The 24440-nt window shown below is 35.1% G+C and overlaps 1 protein-coding gene across 9 annotated transcripts in view; it reads left to right on the top strand.

The window, feature by feature from the left end:
* NETO1 (neuropilin and tolloid like 1) overlaps positions 1–24440 on the top strand; it is a 308983-nt gene that overhangs the window by 107339 nt on the left and 177204 nt on the right. For 2 of the 9 annotated variants that reach the window (XM_080381160.1, XM_080381161.1), the window contains exon 10: positions 1423–6191. In XM_080381160.1, coding sequence (XP_080237286.1) covers positions 1423–1507 — 85 coding nt within the window. In that variant the 3' untranslated portion in view covers positions 1508–6191. Of the gene's footprint in view, positions 1–124; positions 6192–24440 lie in introns of those variants that run through there. The other 7 variants (XM_080381159.1, XM_080381157.1, XM_080381156.1 and 4 more) reach the window with 7 other exon arrangements.

Genomic DNA, 24440 nt, shown 5'->3' with positions numbered 1-24440 from the left:
AATTACTTCATGAATGTTGATTAGATTATCAAGGATGTACTGTTTATTAAGTATCTATGTGCATATATTTCTTTTTTTCTATGCAAACATTATTATTTTGAATGAAATAGCCATAACATTCCAGGTTCTGCCTCATTGGGTCTCTAAGCAAACATGAGTCTGAGTACAACACAACTAGGGTCTAAGACACAAACGAGGTAAGTAAACATAATACAACAATTGAACCATCTCTTGCTTTCTATTTTAGATGTTATATTGCTATAATGCATGTTAGTTCTCAAGTTATATGTCAGCTTGTATGGAGAAAGCCAGGTTTGAATACTGAGAACACTGAAAGACAGATGACCAGTTTAGCATTGTGAACTAAGTAAAATCTTTTAATTCTTTATTCTTGACAGCACTATAATTATCCCCTAGCTAAATATAATCTCGATTCCAAACACATTATAAAGACAGATGCTTTGCATGGCTCTGGTGTTTCATTTAATTTTTATTTATGAAAACAAAAATTAGAGTCCCAGCATATGAAACAGTATGCAAAACTTGACAATCTAACCCAAGGCAGGAATATGAACTATCTGTTTTCAGATAATTTTATTCATTCAACCTTGTGAAATGTTGGGGGAAGGGTATGTGGTAGTACTGACAAATTTAGAGTAGTTCTACTGTTAATGTTTGCAAATTAGACTTCCTTTTTTGAGTCTTTTCTTAGGCGTTTCATTTTATATAATTTGTCATCAACACTTAATCTCAATAAACTTAATTTCAGATGTTTATAATGAAGTTATAGATAGCTGCTAGTCTGTTAAATTTTATATGTATATGTGTATATATATATAAAAGCATAGTTATGTGTATATTCATGTTTATATGTGTGTGTATATATGTATACAGCAATTTTACTGGGAAAGAATTCACTAATGCTTTTGTTGCTTCTAGATAGTTTAGGTAAATATTTTTCTTTATTTTTCCTTATAGAGAGAACATATTTTAACTGTTTTCAGACAACTACTCATGCAGTCATACGAACTCTGAATGGAAAAATCTCTAGTGAATTATTTCAGCTGTCTGAAAGACAGTGGACATCTTTCTAATTTCATTTCATTGCCTTTATCCAAACCCAAAAAGTACAGACTTATCTTACTTCCTTAGCAAGATATTCCTATTTCACAATAGCATGTTTCATTTGTAATTTGGTTGCTGGCCACCAAGTGCTCCTTAGTTTTTAAATACGTTTGGAGATTTGCTGCAAACTTGAAGAAATTAGCTCATAACCAAGACTCCCCCTTTTTTCTTCTTTTTATTATCTTATTTTATTTCAGTTGATATGGTTTATGTCTGTTATTTACTTGTATGTTGTGTGATATGTGGAAAAGATTTACATTGAAATTTTGTTATATGTACATTGTTTTCATTATATAGACTGCTTGAGAATAGTGCGCTCCTGGGTGATTTTGAACATGCTACAATGAAATATGAAACTATCGTCCTTGGAAACACCAGCTAGAGGTTTTATGGACCCTCTGACCAACTATTCTCATATCATGACAAAATTCAGCAAGCAGTGTTAAGTAAAATTACTAGAAGGCAATAAGACTTTGGTTATTATGCTTATCGGTCATTTCTCTTTTTTTTTTTTCTCTCTTCTTTTCGTTGCAAGTTAAATTCCCAATTTCAGGAACAATTTATTGAAATCAGGTATTTAGCCATTCATAATCACTTCAATAGAAATGTTTGTTGGATAAGCATCTAGCAATATGACTGAATTTGACATTAAGAAAATAATCTGCATGTATGTTACTGAATATTTGAGTTGGCAAAAATCCCTTTGTTAGATGCATTGTAAAAAGCATGCATTCACAATTATTGCTGTTACTATTCCATTTCTGTGTCATATGCTTGCTACTTGTAACTTTTTATATAAAGATACATAAAATGATGTATAATAATTTCTTACCTTGAGTTTAATGGCAACGTTTTCTTTTACCAAATTATCAAACCTTGTGTAATTTGGAAGATTAAGCTCAAAATGTAGCTTCTAGGAACTTGAAACCCTGATACATCGGAGAATCAGCTGTCTCTCACCCCTCACTTATTTAAAAGCAAAATACACTATTTTTTTAAGATCTAAATGAATTCATAACACATAAAGTTGATCACCAAAACCCAATTAAAAGGTTTATGGTAAACTTTTTGTTCAATTCTGTACTTGTAACTAGTTTATTTCCATGGCAATTATTAGGAAGTTTGCTTCAGCATAGTAGAGCAGCAGATTTTTTTCAGGTATACAAATGTTATGGCTGGGCTCCAGTTTTAGAGATAGAAATACAATCAACTTCCTTATGCAAGATAAAATTACATTCATAATTCAAGCTATAAACATGAGTAACCAACACCAAAATCAAACCCGAGAGGTTAAGTTAGTAAGGAATTATTGTAGGTAGAAAAGCCACAATTATGTAAAGTTGAAAACCCCCTCATTTAACAACTCAATAAAAATGCATAAAATCATAGATTCATTATTTATTTAAAGTGTTATCTTCCCAAATTCTGTTTCTAAACAAATCCCAGTTCCTTCTTAAACATGCTGTGTTGTTCATGGTTGTTAGGCTTTTCTGTATATAAATTGTACTGGTTATATTGAAAAAGTGGGAAGAATTCCATGTATCTTCCCAAAGCATATATAGATGGCAAAAGAGAAAACCTGAGAGACTGACATAAAAAATAAGGTGATCTATATCAGCTATTGATTGAAATACATAGTATATAATTTACATAATTAAAAATATAGGAAATCTGATTTCTACAAAACAATTTCTACAAATGTGATTTAGGAATGACATGAGAAGAAGAAAGGTTTCAGATATTTTCCTCCTTTTATGTACAGTATATTTGCAATGTGGTTTACATAATTTGATTTGAACTTAATTTGTTTGTTATCACATATTAGCTGCAAAAAACAGTCTTCTGTCTTCTGCAGTCATTGAAATTCATTGAGTCAGTGCTGTTACATGGATTTTTAGCATGCACTAATAGTTCATTTCCAGATCAGTATCTCTTTCCAAGTCCATATACTTTACCATTTTTTTTTCCTTAATCATTCCAAGTCCTATTTCATGATCTTTTCTTCAGTATATCATGTTAAGATATTTGCCACATCCATGCATCCATTATAAAATCAAGGAAGAATGAAAGGCTTGCTGAAAGAAATGCATATACATGCACACACATTTATGTATATTTATAAATATTTCCTAATGGAGATAGTATATAAAAATATATATATGAGAACTCTGAATATGTAAATTTAGCTTCGAATGAATTATATTGGTCACCTAGAAAAATGCTGAAGCCTTGGATTTTAAAGTTGCTACATATTTAAGTGCCTAAAACTCACTGAAGCATAGAGTTGGTCTAGTCCCTCCTAGACAAGCACACAATGAAATCCATTTTTATGATATTTCCAGTGAAAGTGTTGACTGAGAGAATGTAAATGGTGAAGACATGGCTATTAATAACTATGTGGCATGCACATCCTTTCTTAAAACACTAATTGCATCAGGGAAAATGAGTGAGAAACATAAAAATCTGTGTAAATAAAGCATGTCAAACAAAGTGACAATGCTAATGCTTACTTGATCTTGGAAACTCCTTAAGAAACATATTGTCTAGTAGCTAGATATAACCTTTAACAAAAATTCCAGTGTGTGAGAAAATATGTGAATACTGGGGGAACAGGGTCAAATTATAAAATTATCTATTAAAAACTAAACAACAACAAACTCAAACCCAAATAAATATTCTAGCTGAAATATTTAATTTTAAGAAATTATATGCTGTATATAGTCAGTGTAAATAATAGCCTAGTCCACTATACTGCAAACAGTAAAGATAACTTCGGTTGGTATCACACAATAGTAAGATATCTTAATGTGATCTATAAAATTCAAAATATTAAAATAGAAAGAGTCGCTGCTGAAAATAGTTTGCCTTTCCTATGAGTATTTTGTGTTATTATGAAGCCACTTTTTAAAAAACAGAAAACATTTCAAGCAAGCTAGTTCAAACAACTTCAAGTTCACCCAAGTTCAATTAGCTATAGAGAGAATACTCAAAACCAGTATTTGACCACAAATTATAAGTGAAATTTAACGTATTTATTATACCTTTTCCATTTTATGGAAAGAAGGTTTAGTTTGTTAAATAACACAGCTACACGTATTCTGTATAACAATATAGCAAATTACTGTGGCTTATCTGAGCTGGTATTGTTAGCTTCATGCATTTTACCTCATGTTTGCCTTAAACTAAAACTAAGAATGGTAGTTAGTAGGCCATTTTGGTGCAATGTGTGTGATGTATAGCCATGTTGCCAGTACGCTTATGGGTTTTTTTTCATTTTTTTCAGATGAGATTTTATTATCACATTGCATTGCCATATTGTTCATAGTTTTTCTTTTTTCTTTTTCTTTTTCCCGTGAGTGTAGTGTTATGTATATGCTTTTCATTTTAGATGATTGTATGAACAACCATTTTTCTCCACACTAGGAAATAAGGCCTTTTCAGTTTGCCAAGTCTTCTTTGCAGCATCATTTAAAAATCTCAGGAATTCCATTTTGTAAACCATTCCGGTGTAAATCTTTCCTATCTTCCTAATTCTAAAAATAGCTTGAAGAAAAGAAAAAAAAAAAAAAAAAAAGAAAAAAAGGAAAAAAAAAAAAAAGCTCTGAGAAATTATAGTACCTTATCCTTCTATTTTTCTCCATTCTTATACTGGAGATATTCTCCTGAACCTAGCAACAATGTAACCAATGGGAGGGCATTAAGAGAAAGTAGAAAGGTTGCCTGACCCAAAGAAACTGCTAGCACAAAAAGAAAAAAAAAAGGCAGACAAAAGAAACAGAGAAGTGTATGCTAAATAGAAGAGTATGAAGGATTATTGCTCATACCCATCCACAAATTCACAGAAACATTTAGCACATGTAAGTTCCTTAGCCACCAAATAAAAATGTACTGTCCGTGTCCAGCTCCAAAAGACAGCTCTAACACCTGTGCTTTATGTAACACTGTCTTGCAAACAAGAAGTTGGACTTTTCTGTTTTCTTGTCTTCTACTTTATGTGCAACCTTCTTGCTACCAGAAAGATATTCCAGCTGAGGGAGCAGAGCTGAAGGGCTAAGTGATACAAAGGACAAAACCTGCATCATTCAAAAATCTTTTTAACACAGAAGTCTGCATCTGATCTGGAAGTCTCTTATCTCCTCACTCCTGACTCAACATTTGATGTGACGTTCTGGACCCATGGCTCCACTGCTCTTTCTCGTCATTACCTTAGCATTATCACTCTTTACTCTGATGATCATTTTACATCTTTGTCACTGCTGCCTTTCATTTCTGTCCACAGTGACTTTAGTTCTGTTTCCTCCTCCAAATTCACTGAAAATGCTGAATTCCTATCAGCTTACTGAGCTTGTGTCACCCTTGCATCCACCTGGCTCTTTTCCATCTATCACTTCAGAGCCATCTTAAGCTTACCTTGTCTGTAAACAGCAAAATGAAATCATGTGATTGCAGTATATTTTAATTACCTTTAATTTATGCAGCACCACAAAAGCTATGAAGATGCATTGGAATGGATTGGAGTATGGGCTTACTAGGGATGCTGGATTTGTATTTTAGTGACTGTGCATCAGTGTTGTCTGTGCCATCTACCTCTGAGCTGGCATGCCTACTCCTACTATAGTCATACTTCAGTGTGCTGCAAAGAGAAACTCACCTCCACACCTTTTTCTCTCCCAGTGACACCTGCACCATTGTCAAGCCAAGTTTTGTTTCAAGTGCTTCTATGTTTTCTCCTCTGATGCATTTATATTAATATGCCCCTCCACACAACATAAATCCCTGCCCTAGCCTCCTTGACATGCCTATTTAAACACGTCTGAGCTGCATAGCCTGGCAAACACTTGCCAGTGGTGCGGCAGAGCTACCATCAGCAAGGTAAGAACATCAGCTACCAGGAGAAGCAGGAGTTGCTGCTTCCCTCCATTTTCTTTCCCAGGAAAAGGAGTCATGCTGATCTACAATCAAGCCATCTTGGTCACTATGGGAAAAAAAGAGAAGCTGCTATCCCCTTCAAGCAACAAACCATAACTAGGAGTAGAGAGACCACTTAAGCAGCCCATGATGAAAAACGGAAAGGACAAGATTGTTAGATTTCATTACCAAAGTAGCAGGCCTCACCAACACCGTGCTGCAGAATTGTATCTCTTCATTCTCAGATAAGAAGGGAAGACTGAAGTGCAATCCTTCTTTATTCCAGGGAGCAGGATACCACAACTGTGAGTACCGATTCTGTTCAGGGCTCTGGAAGGACTTAACAGCTGCTTGCATAAATGTAGGCAGAGAAGGACTCACTTGGGCTATGGGGCAGTCTTGTGCTGCCGCATGCGGTGGACAGCTCTGCAATATTTAGTTACTTAGACCTTTTAAGTTCACAGTTCTTCAGTCTGTCCTCCTCAGCTCCAGTGAGAGACACAGTAAACACACTCAAATATTTCTAAAACAGTAGCTTCATTGAAAAACGATTATTTGACATTTAATTTAGTTGGGTGTGAAAGGCATCCATGGCACTTGCTGCAGCTATTGTAAAAAAAGAAAAAAAAATATTTTTGCAGAGATCCTAAGTACATGTATCTGGTTAAATGAACTGTTCATCTGTATCGACTGCATCAGTAAATGAAGACACCTTCATTGCTTATAAAACTGCAGGGCCTGATTCAAGCTCTACTCACATCATCCCTCTAGGTCCTGCTTTTTTCTGAGTTCAGTGAAAATTTTAATTAGGAAAAATCAGTTTGTTGGAAGCAAATGGCTTTCACCATCTTTAGGGAAGAAATGAATACAATTTACATTGGTGAAGGAGAGCTTCATTCCTCATTTCTTGCTTAGTGCTTAGAGGGGCTTTCAACATCAGTGAAAATACAGGTGAGCTGCTTTTTCCCTTTGTTTGACAAATCAGTGATTCAAAGCAAACTTAATGCTCCATGCTTAACTGACTTATGTAATTTAGAAAAGGAAGTAAGACAATGAAAGAGAATACCAGAAATCTAAGGCATATTTTTCCAATGATCAATGCAGCAACAGTATTTTTAATAGTTAGAAGACTAACAGCTGAACATTTGGTTACTTATACAAACCCAGTCCAAGCCCCCATTTATATTATCATAAAATGGAGTTCAGCTGAGAAATATGAATTATTTTATATTTGTATACCAGTTTAAGATTATAAGTCTAATATCTAAAAATCTGTAACAAGGAGCTGTTTTCCTTTATTTGGGAACAGAAATTTTAAATACAACTGATTTTTGTGGCCAGAAGGAATTGTCTTTTTTTTCAGAGCCAAGTCTCTCTGCATTTTCAATTTTTCTTGCCAAATGGAAGAATTTTTTAATTCCTTTCCAACTTTTTTAGTCCCATAATCTACTGACTGCTTTGGTGTAGTAAACACCCTTGGGGTGGGTTTTTTTGATATTCTGAGTGTATCTGGCACCTCTTTGGTAATGACACAGTACAATACAGATTTTCCTGCAGGAGGACTTTCTTCAACTGTAAGTTGCATGGCAAAGATCCAGGCCCAGAGACTTGCGCTGTCATTTGAGAGTAACTTTAGTGACATAAGGGATCTTGTTTATTTTCAGTGTGTTGGTGGAAAGTCTACACCAATGTAGGGAAATACTGAGTGTTAGCTGGCTAGCAATAACTTAAATCTGAAATTATTAGAAATAATATAACTATGATATCTCCAGTAATAACACCATCACATTGGTGATTGAAAAAGAGAATTATATTAACATGGAAAACTTTCAGATAATAGCAGAAGAGGGCAAAGATAATGTGACATTATTGTTATATATGCTGGGGTTTTCAAATCTGTGATTCTTCTCCTTAAATTCAGCTAGAATTCTTGGGTTTACTCCTCTTCCCTTTTTGTAAAGCAAACTTTGTACTCTGTGTATGTCTATGGGATGAACAAATCTTTTGCAATTAGCTTATCTTGGTGGGGAATCAAAAGGAATAATATTTGCTGTGATAATATACAAGATACAGCTTTTTTAAAAAAGGCTTTCAGATATTACTCTTTTAGCTGAATGACTTAATGTCCTGCTGGAAAATGATTCAAGATGCATAAAAATAAAAATAGGAATGTAATCCGGAAGCTCTGCATGACTTGAGCTCTCTAAGACTTTGTTATTCAACTGGCTTTGATCAAAAGACAGAGACCTTACGAGGCATAAACTTTTATGGAAATCTCAACAGGGACATAAACTTTATATAGCATAAAGTTTTAAACACATCTGTTTGGAGTATATGGAGAGAAGAAAGGGAACATTTGGGAACATTTTTAGTGGTTTGAAAAAATTAGTGGTTCTTCTAGCTCAGACTTAGTCAAAGAGACATTGCACAGGCTCCTTTTTGTAGAATCTTGTGCATCATGATGAACAAAATATTTAAATAGGAGGTATTAAATGCAATCTTTAAGAAGCAACAGAAGTAGGTGACGGTAGTGAAAGTGTTTAGAAGTATGGTGTCTGATTCTGAACCTAGTAAATACTACCCTGAAATACTGCAAAACCTAACGTCTCCTTTGGTTTCCTTACTATAAGGCCTGTAGTTTCAAGCTACTATTTACCATGGGTGTAATATCCAATGAAGTCACTAGGAAACTGCATATTGAGGCTCTTGTCTAGTTGCTGAATTGGGATCTTGTCATCCAGTCTGTGAGGGTGGCCTCACCACTCTCTGTTGCTGATTGATTACTCAGAGATGATGCTCTTTGTGAGAGACCTATTGTCATTTTTGTTAGCACTGCAAATCCCACCTCCAGCTATGATGGTAATAATAGAAGTTTGTGGGTAACGGAGATCTTGGTCTAGTTAAGCCTTAAATATTTATCTATGTTGTCTGTATCTGTCTATATTTTAGCAGTCATAGTAGAAATAACAGGGTAGCTAATTTAATTTAAAATACATTGTGTCATTGTTTGGATTTTCTTTAGCATTTCTGAGACATGTTTATTGATAAATATCTATCTGTCGGAAGTATTTCTTGTTGAACATCATGGCTTAAACATTTAGCTTGAACATAAAGCTCTGAAGATATAAATTTTTGTATCCCACTCTCCCCTGATATTTATTAACATTTTAAAGCTCTTCAAGCCTCTTGGGAACTGTTACCACTTTGGAGCTGACTTTTGTCAGTGATGAGTACCATCTGGATCAGAAGAAAATCTTTGCATCTGAAGATAGCTAATATATTTTCTCAATGTTAAGAATAATCTCAGTACTATAGCCACATGGATCCTTCTGCTGTTAGGGGAAAAAAAAAAACCTAAACTTCCAACTAACTAGTTTTATGCCATACCACAGAGTGGAGCCACTTCTGTTCCTATTGGACAATTTGCAAATCCTGTAATGAATTTACAAGGATTGTTTTTAGACATGGATCAAGCGTTGTCTGCTAACATTCTAGTTAGGTTTACTTCATCTAGTTCTGAGAATTATGAACTCTACATTCCTAAATACTTTTGAAAGGTGTTAGCCAGACAGTTCCAACACCTTCCTCTATTCTACTTATTTTATAGAACATTTAGAAACAGGAACTACACTATTGGACTCCTTTTGAGCCTAGAAAAACATTGCATAGCTATGGCATCTAGCCAGTATTGTAATTATAGTGCATTTTTTGAAAAATGGGGCAAAATTCAATGATGTAATATAAGGTCATATTCAAGAGAACATAAGTCACAGAACCCTGGAAAAGGACCTTTTAGTGAAAAGACAGTGTAGAGCTACTTCTGAGGAGCTTGAATTTGTCCTTTTTCATATGATGATGTCTAAAATGATAAAAAGCATTGTGAAGGAGCAAGGGAGAACAAAAGCATAATCCAGAATTTTTTCTTTAATGATAATAGTAATGTTTATCTGCACATCTGCTGCTTGGGTGATGTATTGTTTAGGGAGAATTCTGTGCTGATACAGGCTTTCAATCACAACATGTAATGCTGATGCTTATGCAAGCCTCCCCCAAGCTTGTTATTGAAGTTTCATAAAATTCATAAATCCAATAAACATGATATGAGAATATTACAGCATTTTGCCTTTGCTGTTTTCAACAGGAAATACATTGTAGATTAAAAATTTGCAGGAAGCCTAAGTTTGAACAAAAGTCATGAATCTCTCCCCTCCCTCCGTTCATGCATATAGTGGAGTTTAACCTAGATTAATTTGTAAAACTGTGCTGCATATGTTGACATATGCAATCAGTTTTCTAATATGGCATGCTTTCCATCACTTATTATGCCTATCTCCCAGGTACATGGATACTCCATTATGAACACAAGAGCTTATATGTCCCCAGACATCAATAAGCAGTCATCAGATTGCTGAGAACTGCCGTTGTGCCCAATCTAATGCTGCAAGTATTTGGACTGATACTGCACAAAGAACCTGGACAGAGAAATACAAAGCAAGGCTTTCATCCATTTCTAGAATATTTCATGCTTGGACTTACAAAATGTATTTCAATTGCTATGATGATGAACATAAATTAAAAAGATTTATCAGTTTGGTTTCTGAAGATGCTGGTAATGTTTTGTTTTGGCGGAAAAAAAGATGCAGATAAAATGTCATGATGCTTAGAAAACATCTGTTCTACTAGATCATGACTAAAGAAACTCCATGCTTACTTTATTTCTGTTTTGTTACTGGGTTTTATGTCTTTCAATCACTCTTAATGAATGTTAAAGGCTGTTAGTCAAAGATATGTAACGTCTCAAAGCCGGATCTTGCTTCAGGAAGATCTTGGGTGGGCTGTACCCTTCCTGGGATAAATGCAGCAGGAGCCAAAGGGAACGATGGGTACTTGGCACTTCCCCAGGTCTGTGCCACTGCAAAGAGAGTAGGGAAGGAAAAAGTCTTGTCTGCAAATTTCTAGAGGTTTGTGTGACTCCTTAACCTTACTGTATGTCATAAACCATAACTTAAACACTGTAAATAAAGTCTCTCTTTTGTAAAAGTACTGCTTCTGCTACCATCAAAAAGAATATGAGAGGCAGATTCAAGATGTCTGACATTCTAATTTATTACCATGTGATTGTTCACCTGCATTAGTTTTTGTGAAATAGAATTGGTCTCTCCTGAAACTGATCTGGGAGGTTTCAAGCTTAGTCTCCCACACGAAAGAAAATGGCCTTTAACCACTGGGTCAAGGAATTGGACTCTTCCTTACTCCTCCTCCTTCAGTTTCCCTCTTGTTCTAATGAATGGTTGTCCTTATACAGAAAAAGAATAGTTCTCACAAGAGTAACGTAACAAAGACCTATGCAAGAACAGCTAGAGTGTTGCACTTGCAGGCGATTAGCTTTAGAATTATTTCTGTTAAGTTACTTGAATTCACAGCTTTAGGTAACACTATATGAAACCTGCTGGTTGAAGGAAGACTCTGATATTATATCTGTCTTTCCATGTTTCAGTTCTACTATTCCAGTAGCATTTGGAAGCTCCTGCTTGTGAAGGCTGGAAGAAAATCTCTAGAGAAGGGCTGCTCCCCAACAGATGCCTTAGATAGCTGAGTCTCCCCACCTGTCAGCTAAATCACTCACACCGATGACCAAGGTCAAAGAGATGGCAGCCACCAGTAGCAGCTGGAGAAATGAGACCCTGAGGTAGTGCTCTTGGTAAAGGGAAATGGAGGTCTTTCCCTGCTCCATTATTACTGTTCTTTCACCATTAACAACTGATAAATTGTCTTGCATGCAGTAAAAGGGAGTGAAGGGTTCTTCTGTGAACTTAGAGCAAGTGCTGACTGGCAGAGGGACCTGTAAGCACAAGGGGATATGCCTTTTCCCCTCAACTAATTCTGCATAGTTTTTTTCAGAGAAAGGTTCAATTTTTATTGTGTTTAAGTAGAGTTACCCTATCAGCAAGGTGTTTAGACACGTCGGATTTTAGTGCAGTACAGGTTTTAGGCACTTCAGTAGGACAGTCATCTTCTATCGGAAGGATCAGTGTCCAGCACTGTTATTTCAATGAATTAATAGTCAAAGTTACTTTCTTCATGAGTACTTTTTTCTTTTTTTTTTAACCAGGTCAAACCAAACTCAATTACCTGCCTCTGTGACAGATTTCAATAAATCTGTCTTATTTCTTTCTGCTAAAATGGGATGATGAGGGGAAGAAAACATATTTTATCTGAAGTCAGTTCCTAATTCAACTAGAGCTTCATCTTGGCCCCATTGAACTCACCAGGCTTTTTGCCACTGACTTTAATAAGGTTAGAATCAGACTCACAGCACGCAGTTTCTTATTTCTTCCAGATAACCTATTAAAATAATAAATATCTCAGGGTGAATGCTTCCTTCTCATCTACCTGTCCCTTGATATTTTGTTATTGCTTTTTCTTCTGTCTTTCATTAAGTTTTAATTAAGTGTTTCTTTGTGTGTAGGTAAAGGGAGGCTGTCTTATTTTAAAACTTTTCAGGCTATGCTTCAGTTTTGATGGTTTCTAAAGAGAGAAAAAATATGAATATGATTTTTTTAGTGGATGCCTAATCTACCAGATAGGCTTGCCTGAGGATGAGTTTGGAAATGACATGACAAATAATGGATATGAGACCAAGAATGCACTCTCTTTCCTTTTTTAATTAAAAACCAGAATGCATTTGATTAACAAGAATCCTGGTTTTCATCAAGGCTCTCCAGAGAAAATAAACCTCCTTTCTATTTCATAGAATGTCCATTGTGACAACAAGATTATAATTACTGATAGTTGGTTTCATTTCAAAACTGCAATACATTTAAATCCGTTCATTCTTTTTAAATCTGTCAGATCAGTGCTTATTATTTTACATCAGTGACAACTAAAGTAATGCCAGTAATGTATTGTTCATTATACATTGTACAGTTCATGGCACTCGTTGCTATGCTTGGCAATGCAGGTGAAAAGACTGTGATACCAGGGACTACAGAGTCAGATAAGAACATGAAGGAAGAGATGTGGGCAAAGCAAAACCTCTAAAAACATACTTAAATGCTGCTATGTTCTTCTGTAAAGAAGGAAGATTTTTCTTTGAGTGGTTGAGAGAAAGGAAAAAGAAAGGGAATTATTTAGCTTGATCTTCATTCAGATTTGTTCTAGTGACCACGTACTTGTTGGGTTGTAGTGTGCCTGCTTAATGCTTGGATGAATGTATATTGCACTCCCTTCAGGTAAATATTTGAAAATCATAACTTTGGTCTAAGTTTGCACTACAGTTACTGACTTAAGCCTTATGTGCAAGGCCAAAAAGATACTAGCTGTCTTCTGTGCAGGTAAATACAGCATATTGGTATATGCAAGATGATAGTTACAGACCTTTGTAAGGCATCTAAAATTTTTACTTGGATGTAATAACTGTCAGGGGATAGAAGGAGAGAAAGCAAAATCCCACCCAATCTACCGACTTGCTGAGTCAGTCAGAATTTATTGCTAATGGTGTGCAATGTAATTAAGTCTACTAACTTTCTTTATTCTAAAAACCTAAATTACACAGTCTACGGTGTTAAATGCATAATAGTGACTCCCACTTCTTGTAGGAATTACTGTTGGCTGCTTACAAGGTTTTGTGATGACAGAACAGTATTGTGAATTCATTATGGCCTTGTTTATCAATTTTTCTAGGTCTCCAGGGAACATTACGGGCTGATTTGAAATTTTACTCTCAAATGTATATTGTAAGATTAGAACTGCTGAAAATAATCCATTTACTGTACAAATACCTTTGTCTAATTGTTGACTTTAAAACTAGTTTAATCGATGTATTGGATGACATTGTGGCGTTATTTTTTTTCCCTGTGATGAGGGTTCTTGAGTTCCTCCTGCACACTTTAAGTTCCTTGCTGTAGATGTAAAGGGCAAGAAAGAATTTTTCTCAATACAGCATTGTGCTGTGAAATCCTCTCCACCAAAGTATTTTATCTTGACTAATAATTTTTCCTTCTGTCTTAAAATCAATGTAAGGAACATTTTTTATGTGCTGTACATCTTGGACATCTTTCAGGATTTGCATTTTGGCCAGTGTCACTGTGAGACTCTAGGGGCAGGAATTTAACCAATGATCCAGGCTCATTTTAGTAGCAAACTATATATGCCTCGAGCAAGCAGTTTGTAAACCTTGCTTGAAAAGCTTTGATGTCTATTTAAATTTCTGATAATAGACATACTTTTAATCTGGAAAGTGATAAATGGACATCCTCGGAGAAGTTGAAAACCACATCAAAGCAAATAAATGCCTTTTATTTAAAAATGCTTTTTATTTATTGAAACTTTATTTTGTCTATATTGGCTCCAGCCAATGGCATATAAACTGCATTAATTTTCTTCTTTTTTCACCTGATCCAGGTGGTGGGAGGCTTTCATTTTCTCCATCAAGTTGAAGAAACTATGGTCTGAATGAAAGAGTACTGGCTAGATATTAATTTGAACAAGAATGAAGGGATAGAAAAAGATAGAGTCAAACTGAAAACAGGCCTTGTACCTCATTTGTTCAACAAGCTTGCAATTGGGTTAGCTGTTGTGTTACTGAATACTAGTTTCTAAGCTGAACTGGCCAGAACTTGTTAGATGAAGAATAAAAAGAAATAAATGTCACAGTCATTTATCTTAAATCAGGTGTTCCTTGATGTCATTCATGACTATGTGAGTTTTAGATGTGACTAAAGTTATGCTGCAGAGCAAGAGAAATTTTCCTTTTCCAGATACTGGCAAGATTTGTAAAATGACAGTTTATTTTACAGCAAAATAATCACTTGATCATTGTTTTTTCATTAAATAAGAAAAAGAAAGAGAGCCAAAACACACCATTTTCTAATAATATTCAGGTGTTTTGGAGAGAAATACATGAGTCTGACATGATTCATACCATAGATCCAAATCTGAAGTTTTTCTGTATTTTGGGAAAGTCCTTGGATGATGAGTTTGTACTTATGTATACAGTAAATAAATCTGTTCCCCTGGAAAACAGGCATATTTTGATGTAAAGATTTAAGATCTGCTTCCTTTCTCTCTAAAATTAATTTGTATAAATGTCATCAGCAGATTTTTGAGTTGCTTAAAGCTAAATCTGAGTGGTTAAACACCATTGAAGAAATGGCTCTCGTAGAATATCTGAAGTGAAGGAAAAAACAGTTCTTCTTCTGCTCAAATCTTAGTTTAGTTTGACCTGTTTCCCGGACTTAGTGGGAGGATGGTGACATGTCTGCAAACATTTATAGACCAGTTAATGTGCTCATCTGTTAATAGTATATCCTATTGCAATTATAGTAAACTTTCAATACTACAAAGTCAAAAGTCAAACTACATAGACTTTTTTTTTATTTTGTTTTTAAGCACTAGAATGTAACTTTAGAAAGATATTTATTATAAAGTGCATGGCAGCCTGCATGATATTTTTTTTAGTGGAGCAATTAGTTATCAATTAAAAAGAGAAAATGCTTCAACTTTTGAGCTATTCTTGTCAGTATGAATATTCGAGGTAAAATAATAAGTACTACTAATGGTAATTTAATTTTGAATGTGAGCAACGGATAACACTAGAGATCTTTTGGAATTGTTGATATGCCCAGTGGTTTGTCAGAAATACAAATTTTAAACAGCAAAAGCACAAACTATGTTTGTTTCAGATTTTTATTTTATATAAAACTGATCACAATACAGATATATTTTTATATCTGATTTAATAACACTATAGTAATTCTACCCATTTACTGTCTGTCAGTCAAAGCTTGTACTAATATAACATTCACAATTCACAAGTTCCAAGAACTTAAGGATGTTATTACTATTTGTAATGTTAATATCTTTCTGCCACTTTTCATTATTTATGAACTGATTGTGCTTTGTTGTGCAAACAGAGAAAACACTTTGAGAAACCTTGTACCTCACTTTGTCTGTTAGTTTAAGGAGAAATACAACCAAAAACTTTACACAGTTGACTGCTATAATCTTTTAATTTGTCCTGTGTAGTCAGGTTCAATGCTGATCTCTCTAAAAGCATCAATATGCATCTGTTCTTTGTTCAAATCAGAGCCTACACTGTGTTTCAGAAGCATGCACTGAACAACACATATTTCTTTGGCTTCACTTGTTCTTGCTGTTTTCTCATTAGGATGCCTAAGGATTTTGACTGAACTGGTGGGATTGAATATAACTAGGAACTGAAAATGCCCACACTTAAGGCTTTTTTTATCACTGAAAAAGACCTCGGTTTCACCTTTCAAATTCCGGTGGATGGCAATCTAGAATGAAATTGTTCAGCTGAAATCGCCAGGACCTTAAGCACTCCAAGCTACCGGAAAGACATCTTGTTATTAATCCTGCATTAATGAAGAGATCGGACTTAGGGCATGATCCAGAGCCCATTGTAGTCAATGGGAGTCTTTTTCCATTGACTTCAGCGGGGTTTGGATCAGGCCTTTACTTCCTAAAATGAATAAACTTCAGTAGAAGCCTGCTATAAGAAAGTGACATCCTTTCCTGAGATCTTAGAAGATAATGAAGACAATGGTATACTCATACTTTGCTCATTAGTATGGCTATATGTATGGTTCACTGCTCATGGGGAGCACCCAATGTACCTTAAAAGTAAAACAACCCTTGAAGTTTAAGTGTTGCTGGTCACATTCAGAATACTTGATCTAGAAAGCAGAGATTTAACTTCATATAATAAATTGGTAAATTATGAGAAACAATGCAGATAAATTTCTTGACTATTTCTTAGTTCCCAAGGCAAAGGGGAGAATTTAAGTTTAAAACTCCCAGAACACTAGTATGTGAATCCTTGACATTCAGAAATAAAAAACAATGATATCACTAGAGATTTCACTTTCTGTCTCAATGACTGTAATGAAAACTAACGTGCCAACACAAATGATTTTTGTATGAGGAGTGACCATTTGCAAAATTTCTATTTCTATAAAAAGGATCTAAATATGCTAAAAATTGAAGGAAATGAAAGGATTTCTTTAAAAAGAATAAATAGTAGGGGGTTACAAAGTCCATATTTTGTTGTTGGTGTTGCTGTTGTTGTTTTTCCTGAATAAGTTTAAAGAATTTTCCTAAATTGAAGAGCAAGTAGAAGTTTAAATCCTCCCCTACCTCTTGAACCCATGTACATTCCAAGGAAAATGTTCTTTTTCAAGACAAGTAAATGTCTGAAATCCTGAATGCCTGAGAACACAGGCTGAACAATGACTTCAAGGCTTTTGGCTTCATAATCTTGATTACTTACATGATGTCTGACTTAAATATCTGCAGGAATGTCTCTTTGTCTGAGCTCTTTGCTCAAGATTTCCTTTACAGACAGCACTTTTATAGCAGAAATCTTATCTTGCTCATGCGGTTGTTTAACATTGATCTGGTGAACTATGGCCCCAAACGACTTCTCTTTCTCCACTCATTATGAAAGATATAAATATCACAACTCAAAATTACATGTATACATTTGAGCACATGATTTGCTTCTGCCTCCCTTCTTAATTGATACAAACTTAGAACCTTAAAGCCTTGTGATCAGTATCAACAAAAGCTTGTAATCAAAGCTAGAGGGTCAAAAGTGAAGTGGCTGAGAAAGCCTTTGGATTCCATCAGTCCTTATTGAAACAGTGAGAGGACTTGGACACTGTCAATTGCAATTTCCAAAGCTTTAAAACAAGTGATTTGCAAAGGGAAGAAAAGGTAGGTTGAACGATTTCTGCCAGATGTTCAGAGACATCTTAAGTCCAGACAATCCTGATACCTTCTTCTCCTTTTCCTCCTTCCAAGGGAGGTTGCTTATGCCTTCCATTTCTGGCCAGCAGCCTGAAGCAATTGCTTTCTGGTGCTTTCTAGAAAATTCAGTTTAAAATTGTCATTTTTTTAACTGAGAGTTTGATCCTCCTTTCCTAGGCATAATGATATGCATAGAGAGAAATAAAATTACTCTGAAACATTTGTTCTATCTGGCATCTCTGGAGTTATCTGTAGTGTTAAATTAGCACAACCTTTGACAAAACTAGTCATTTCTAGTGAACAAATAGTATGGGGCAGATTGTTGGTGCTTCTGAGGCGGTTCCATCCTCTGCCACAGTTCCATAAAGATGGGGTCCCCTGGCTGCAGCGGAATATAAATGGAAATGGACATGCTTGAAAATTCTGTTTTGGAAATAAAATTATATAGTGGAACTCCTCAAGAAACTTGCTTTTGTATCTAATTCAAATTTATTTTCCCATTACAAATTAAATACATTAATCTTGTCAGTCAATGCAAGTTTTACAGGAAACTTTATAGTCAAAGTATGTACCCTCATTGGGATCTATATTTCACCTGATAATTTGTTTTCTTATCAAAAGTTACTAGGTGACTCTTGTCATAATACATATCTTCCTTGATTGATGTGATATATGACCCTTTTTGTGCAGTTTATAATGTTGTGTAGGTCGAAAATTCTCTTTGAAAACTGGAAAGGTGCACTATTAAATTTTGCAAAGTTATATTCTGAGTGGCAGATTGACATGACTGTAGTTTATAATGCAACCAAACTGTAAATCTGTATACGTAAATTGTAACTACAGTCTTGAGGTTGACTTTGGGCTACTGGGTTTTGAAGGTTGTTGTTATATTGTATAGTTTCCTAAAAAATATTATGCTCATATGTTCTTTTATTTTATATAGTCTCCTCACTGAGTGTATAATTTTCTTATTGCAAGTTCTTAGACTTCATGCAAGAACACTAATTAAAATTGTGACTATATCGACTGCTGTAATGTAACTCTTTTCCTAACTTGCAAGAGAACGTTGTTACTATGCCCCATCATACTCTTGAAAAAATACTGTGATACCACTGCCAAAAAGTTTTGAAATTGTTTTCCTTTATACTATGTAAATTATTCCTGTCATCTATGTTATTAGATTTTAATTCAGTAAAGATGAGCTAACAGACTGTGAAGGGCACAGACTATAAACCTTTCAACAGCTTTGGCAAGAAAAGTCATGCAAGGAAAATATGTGTGTAAATATGAACGAGGATTTGGAGGATCATCTGTGTGAGTGAGTGATGCTATAAAAAAGGACTGTATTTAGTATTATGGATGATGATTTGCATCTTCAGCTTGAAAAAGAATCTGCATGTGTTTTACAGAGTGTGATAATTCAAAGTAACCAAATTACAGGTATATCAATAAACTTCTTTTCCTGTTGTCTACCTAAACCAAAACTTTTTATTTTTCTTTTCTTCTTCTTTGAAATAACAGAAATATGAAATGCAAGAATTCATTCATGTATGCCACTGTTGCAAAGTAAATTGTATATTGTCCCAGCTCACAGTGTTCTGCAGAAAATTTACATGCTATTGCTAGAACTTTACGTTATTTACAGACCACCTAAGAGTTGCCACAGTCTTATTTTTAAAGAATCTTTTAAGTGATGTAGCTATTAAACTATCACTTTTTCAAATACATCAGGAGTATCATTGCTAGCTTCCTGTATAAAATTAATGTGTGTGCATTAGCTGAGAGCAGAGGTGAATGGTTGAACATTAGAAAACCATTCTGATGGCAAAGATGAACTAAAAACTATGGGGAACTGAATGTCTATATAGGTTTGTTTTCTCATTGACTAAGGTTTATCTAGGACAATAACTCAAAAGCATACAGAAAAATAGTTCATCCTCTCATATACAAAAAAAAAGAAAAAAAGGTGCATATATGAAAATTAGTTAAATAGCTATTGCACACAGGGATATTGGATGAAGCATTGTTGTTGGCAAACTATTGATTTCATTATACTGCATGTAAGGATGAAATAAAGCTATAAAATAATCCATTAATGTTGAGAGACATCTTTTAAAAGTTCTAGAGAGTGACAATGTTGATTTTGTACAGAAGCAATGCATGTTAGAAGAGAAACCATACCAAAGCTTCTTAACCTGGGAGTTCACACCCAGAAAGCCCAATAACCATTTTGATTCACAGTTGATAGTCTCAAATAGATTTATGTCATTGGAAATTAATTACATTGCTCAGAGTTGGTATGTACCACAGTACTAGTATATAAGGAATCCTGAGTCTTGAGCTTGAAAGAAAGTCTCTGTTGCCATAGCCACCTATGCAAGCAGAAAATACTGCTCCTTAACTGAGCTGTGCAAACGTGCTGCACAGGGACACAAACACCCAGGAATTCAGACGCACGGCTGATGCAGGCCATTCACTGGTTTGATGACTCAGCTTCAGTACTTCTGGTGTGTTTTATTTTTGAGAGGTTTTTGAAAGATCTTCCATGAATTATATGAACAGCTAACAGAGATATGGTTTTGACACATATAAGTTATAGGACTCATTTCAGTTTCTATACTATATAGTCCCAGAAAAACAGTTGTGTGATGTTACAGCCTCTAAAATGCAGAATCTGCAGATGTTTATTCAGTCTGGCAAGCTGCATTGCTAGCTGTCAAATCTTTCCCATGCAAGCTGCTCAGAACCACTGTGAATCAACGACCACCTCTTTATTTTGACAGACACACAGACCTCAATTTTCAATAGTTTCACTGTGCATAAAAATTGCATCCTTTGCATGACTACAGTGGGCCTCTCCTATTACTCCTCTAACTATGGAAAGTCCTAAACTATCTTAATATTACTTTCCTCCATATCCTTTATAAATGGTTATCACTAATAAATTCTGGAGCTGAAGTTCTGTATTGTTGTCAACTGTTACAAACTGCCAAACAAAGTTGAAAATTGTAAATGCCATGTGAATATGATATTGAAGAAAATTACTGCAACTATGAATTTAAATTTTTAATTACCTGTTGTCGGTATTCAACTATTACTTAATCTCCCAGACTAGCACTGAACGTGTAATGCTATTTTTATCTTTTTCTCTGTTGTTGTTGTTGTTGTTTGTTGGTTTGTTTGTTGTTTGTTAATATAGAATAAACTACCCATATATCGTCTAGGGTATATTAGCTTGGAAATTGAGACAATGAAGGGTGGTTTAGGTTTAGACTGACAAACTGGAATTTTTCATTTCAGTCCCTGCAATATTACAATCCTAAACTCTGAGCTTCTAAGAGACAGAGAAGAAAGAGGTTTTAGATAAATTAGTTTATTTTGAATCCACTTCTACACACCATACATTGAAACTACAGAATATAATTTTTGTTAGGAGATCTGACAGATAAGCTATCAAACTTATCTTTTGCTTTATGTGTTTCATAAACTTGCCAGGTAAAAAGGAAGTAAAGGTTTCAACAAAGCCTCTTCAGTTTTTCAGGTACTTGTCTGTTTGTGTGTGTTGTCTTTAAATTTCCTCTTTGTAGTTTATGGCACTCTTCCTTCCAGGCTTCTAATTTATTTATTTTCCAGGAGTCACCCAGAGGAAAAATAACAAGATGTATCCGATTTTGCATATTGTCACAGCTCTGACACATAAGCATAGGTGTTTCTGTTATTGTAGGAGATAAAACGCATCCTTTTGCAAAGCCTGTGGAAATACTGAAAATATTGTATGCTTTCATAGTACCAGATGGTTTCTAATTACTAAGGCCACTGCCTGGAAGACTGTTTTTAGTCACTGACAAACTCACATACTATTTGCATTTAAATGGCTCTCAGATGTACCTAATAGCTTCACAATACGCTGTCAGTAGGGAAGCAATTGTACACTCCAATTCTATACAGTAGCTTCACTGAAGTAGCTACTAGTGCACTGCCTGTCTAGGAAATGAACATTTGAGATTGGGGTAAATATCTGTGGCTCTAGTGTGATGACCAGTTACCTTTTGCTTCATTCTACAGAACAGGGCTCCCCCTACCTTAATAAACAAACATCTCTCTATAACATGACAACCTCTTACATCTCTTTCATTATAATTTTTCCCTGGCTAATACAGTCTTCCCTAACAAAGTGAATTACTTACAAGTACTAAAGATACTGTGCCTAAAAGTCTTCATTGTACTTAGAAAAAAAAAATCATTTGTTTATATAAAGATTTCATCATAGCACTGCCAATGCAAAATCATTACGGCATTTCATCTAAAGTTAACTAAAATTTGGTTCCAAACTAAATTCTATTCAGTGAAGATTAATTTCATGGAATAGATTGCACAAAACTGCACTTCGCTTCAAAGGCAAAAACTTTGCTATGTTTCTTGTGAATCCTGCATTGGCAAAAATTTGTTTGGAGAATGGTGTAACATAAAAATGCAGGAATCTAAAAGTTTAGGCAACAACTGAGTTAACCCCAAACTTGTACACGGCCGATAACTGACATACAGCAACTATTCTTTGAGTATTGTTTCAAAGATTATGCTTCTGAATTTGAGTATTCTAACAAATTGTAAGAGATAATTGTTTTCTTATTTCTATAGGTTAATGAAGGTGATAGGTTTCTATTAATTGATTATGTAACTCTACATCCATTATATTAACCCAAATGTAATCCTTACAATTTTTCTACATATAGCAGTTTTACTTGTTCACAAATTTATCATAATTTTTTAAAAAGTAGTTAATTTTATTATTAGAATTCATAAAGAAGAGAAAACCACTAACTCCTTACAGTTCTATTATCCCAGTTAATGGTACATACTATCAATTTCTGCAAGCTTTTTAAAATTTCCAGTGATAGACCAACGTATCTATCTATATTGCTGTAGCAGGCCTACATATTGTTACTGTTGAACAACTGCAATGTCAGCAAACTGCAGGGCCATACTACCATTGTTTCAAACCTAATGGAAAGACATGTATTATGGACAGTTTTTGCGAGCTGTCAAATGAGGTGAGCAAGTACGGATGTTAAAGGAACTGTAAGATGCACAGTTAATTGTTTGCCCATAATGTATCGTTACTCTATGTATTTTTTGTAGTTTAGGGTTTTAGCCCTGAGAAAGAAGAGCTTCTCTGGGACAAAACCTCAGTCCTGCTGAAGTCAATGTTACAAGGCTCACCGAGCCCAACAGGTCAGATCTCACCTCTGGTATTTACATTCACTGTAGACCAATGTAAAATTTAGCGACAGCTCTTCTGTATTTCTCTGTTTGTTTTGGTGGTGGGGGTTTGAAATTAGCCATATCTGAAAGCAGACACTTGGGATGGGATTTTTTTTATGAGTGAATAAGCATGGATCATATTGTGGATCAGGAAAACCAGCTGCTAGAATTTCCACCACTCACACCTTTAAAAGAAATACATGCTTTGAGAGGCACATTATTACTGTATAGCTGATGGCAGTAGTCCTACATCTGGCAGTTCACATGACACGCGATGGAGGCCTGATCACAACTGACAGCGATGGGATTTTTTTCTCTGGCTTCAATATGATTCTGGAATCAAAGGCTGGCCCTATCTATAGTTTATCTACATCTTGTTTTGCTTGGTTCCCCTTGCAGTCAGCAGGAAGGCATAGGCCTCTCTAGAGAGTGATTCATTCCATCCAAAAGCAAGTGTGAGGAAGTGTGTGGAGGGTGATTCACCTGAATTATTTCTGTCCATCTACTCAGAGGGGAATGAAAAACATGACTCATAGAGGCAAGTCAAATATCTCTAATGAATCTTCTAAATAGGATCTTCAAAATATCATGTTGAAAACCTTGACATTACTCAATATAACAGACAGAAATAAGTTTAAATTTAGTTTCAAGACCCATACTCAAATTGTGCTCAAGTTTTCTAGCTGAGCAGGAGAGAAGGATGAAAACAGTTTTCCTTAAGTCTTGCCTCCTAAATAAGGTGCTTCCTACAGTGCAGGCTGTTTTGTCTTCCAGTTGCACTTTTAAAGCCATCTGTATAAACAGCAACTGTGAAGAGCAAAACTCCATTGGTGTCTGCCAGCCAAACTGGGCAGGCATATGCTCTATATTGCTGGAAGGGTATAAGAGCAGGCATGATCCCTCCTTGCCGTCTGGAAAGCAAACCGACCTAAGAATCTACATAAAAACATTGTTTACCCAACAGTCGGTATGAGTTGGTTGGTTCTAATAAAAAACTAATTTTCAAAGAAGTATTGTGACGGCTGCCTTTAGGGAGATATACTTCTGTAGCAATGATGTGGTAGACAATATATGGAATTGATCCTGACTTGAATAAATAATGTCAGAATCTGTGAAGGTTTTGTCTAGTTTCTGGCACTCCTGCTGTTGCAAAACCCTCTGCCCAGGGAAGGAGAAGACATTCTGGTAGGTATTAAATATGGTATAGTGAGCAAATAGAGAAAAGGAAGGGAACAGTAGACCCCAGATCCTGGTCCCATATCAGGAAAATATCTCTGTCCAGCAACATAAGCTTAGTGTATGTCTTTCATCTGCATGCACCCTTGGCAGGGCTGGTGCTTAGAAGACATTCAGAGGAGTGGAGCAGCTCATTTTTG

The sequence above is a fragment of the Falco punctatus genome (assembly GCF_963210335.1).
Source record: "Falco punctatus genome assembly, chromosome: 3".
NCBI classification, from domain to species: domain Eukaryota; kingdom Metazoa; phylum Chordata; class Aves; order Falconiformes; family Falconidae; genus Falco; species Falco punctatus.
The sequence above is the reverse complement of the archived record's forward strand: the minus strand, read 5'-3'. Positions and strand labels throughout refer to the sequence as shown.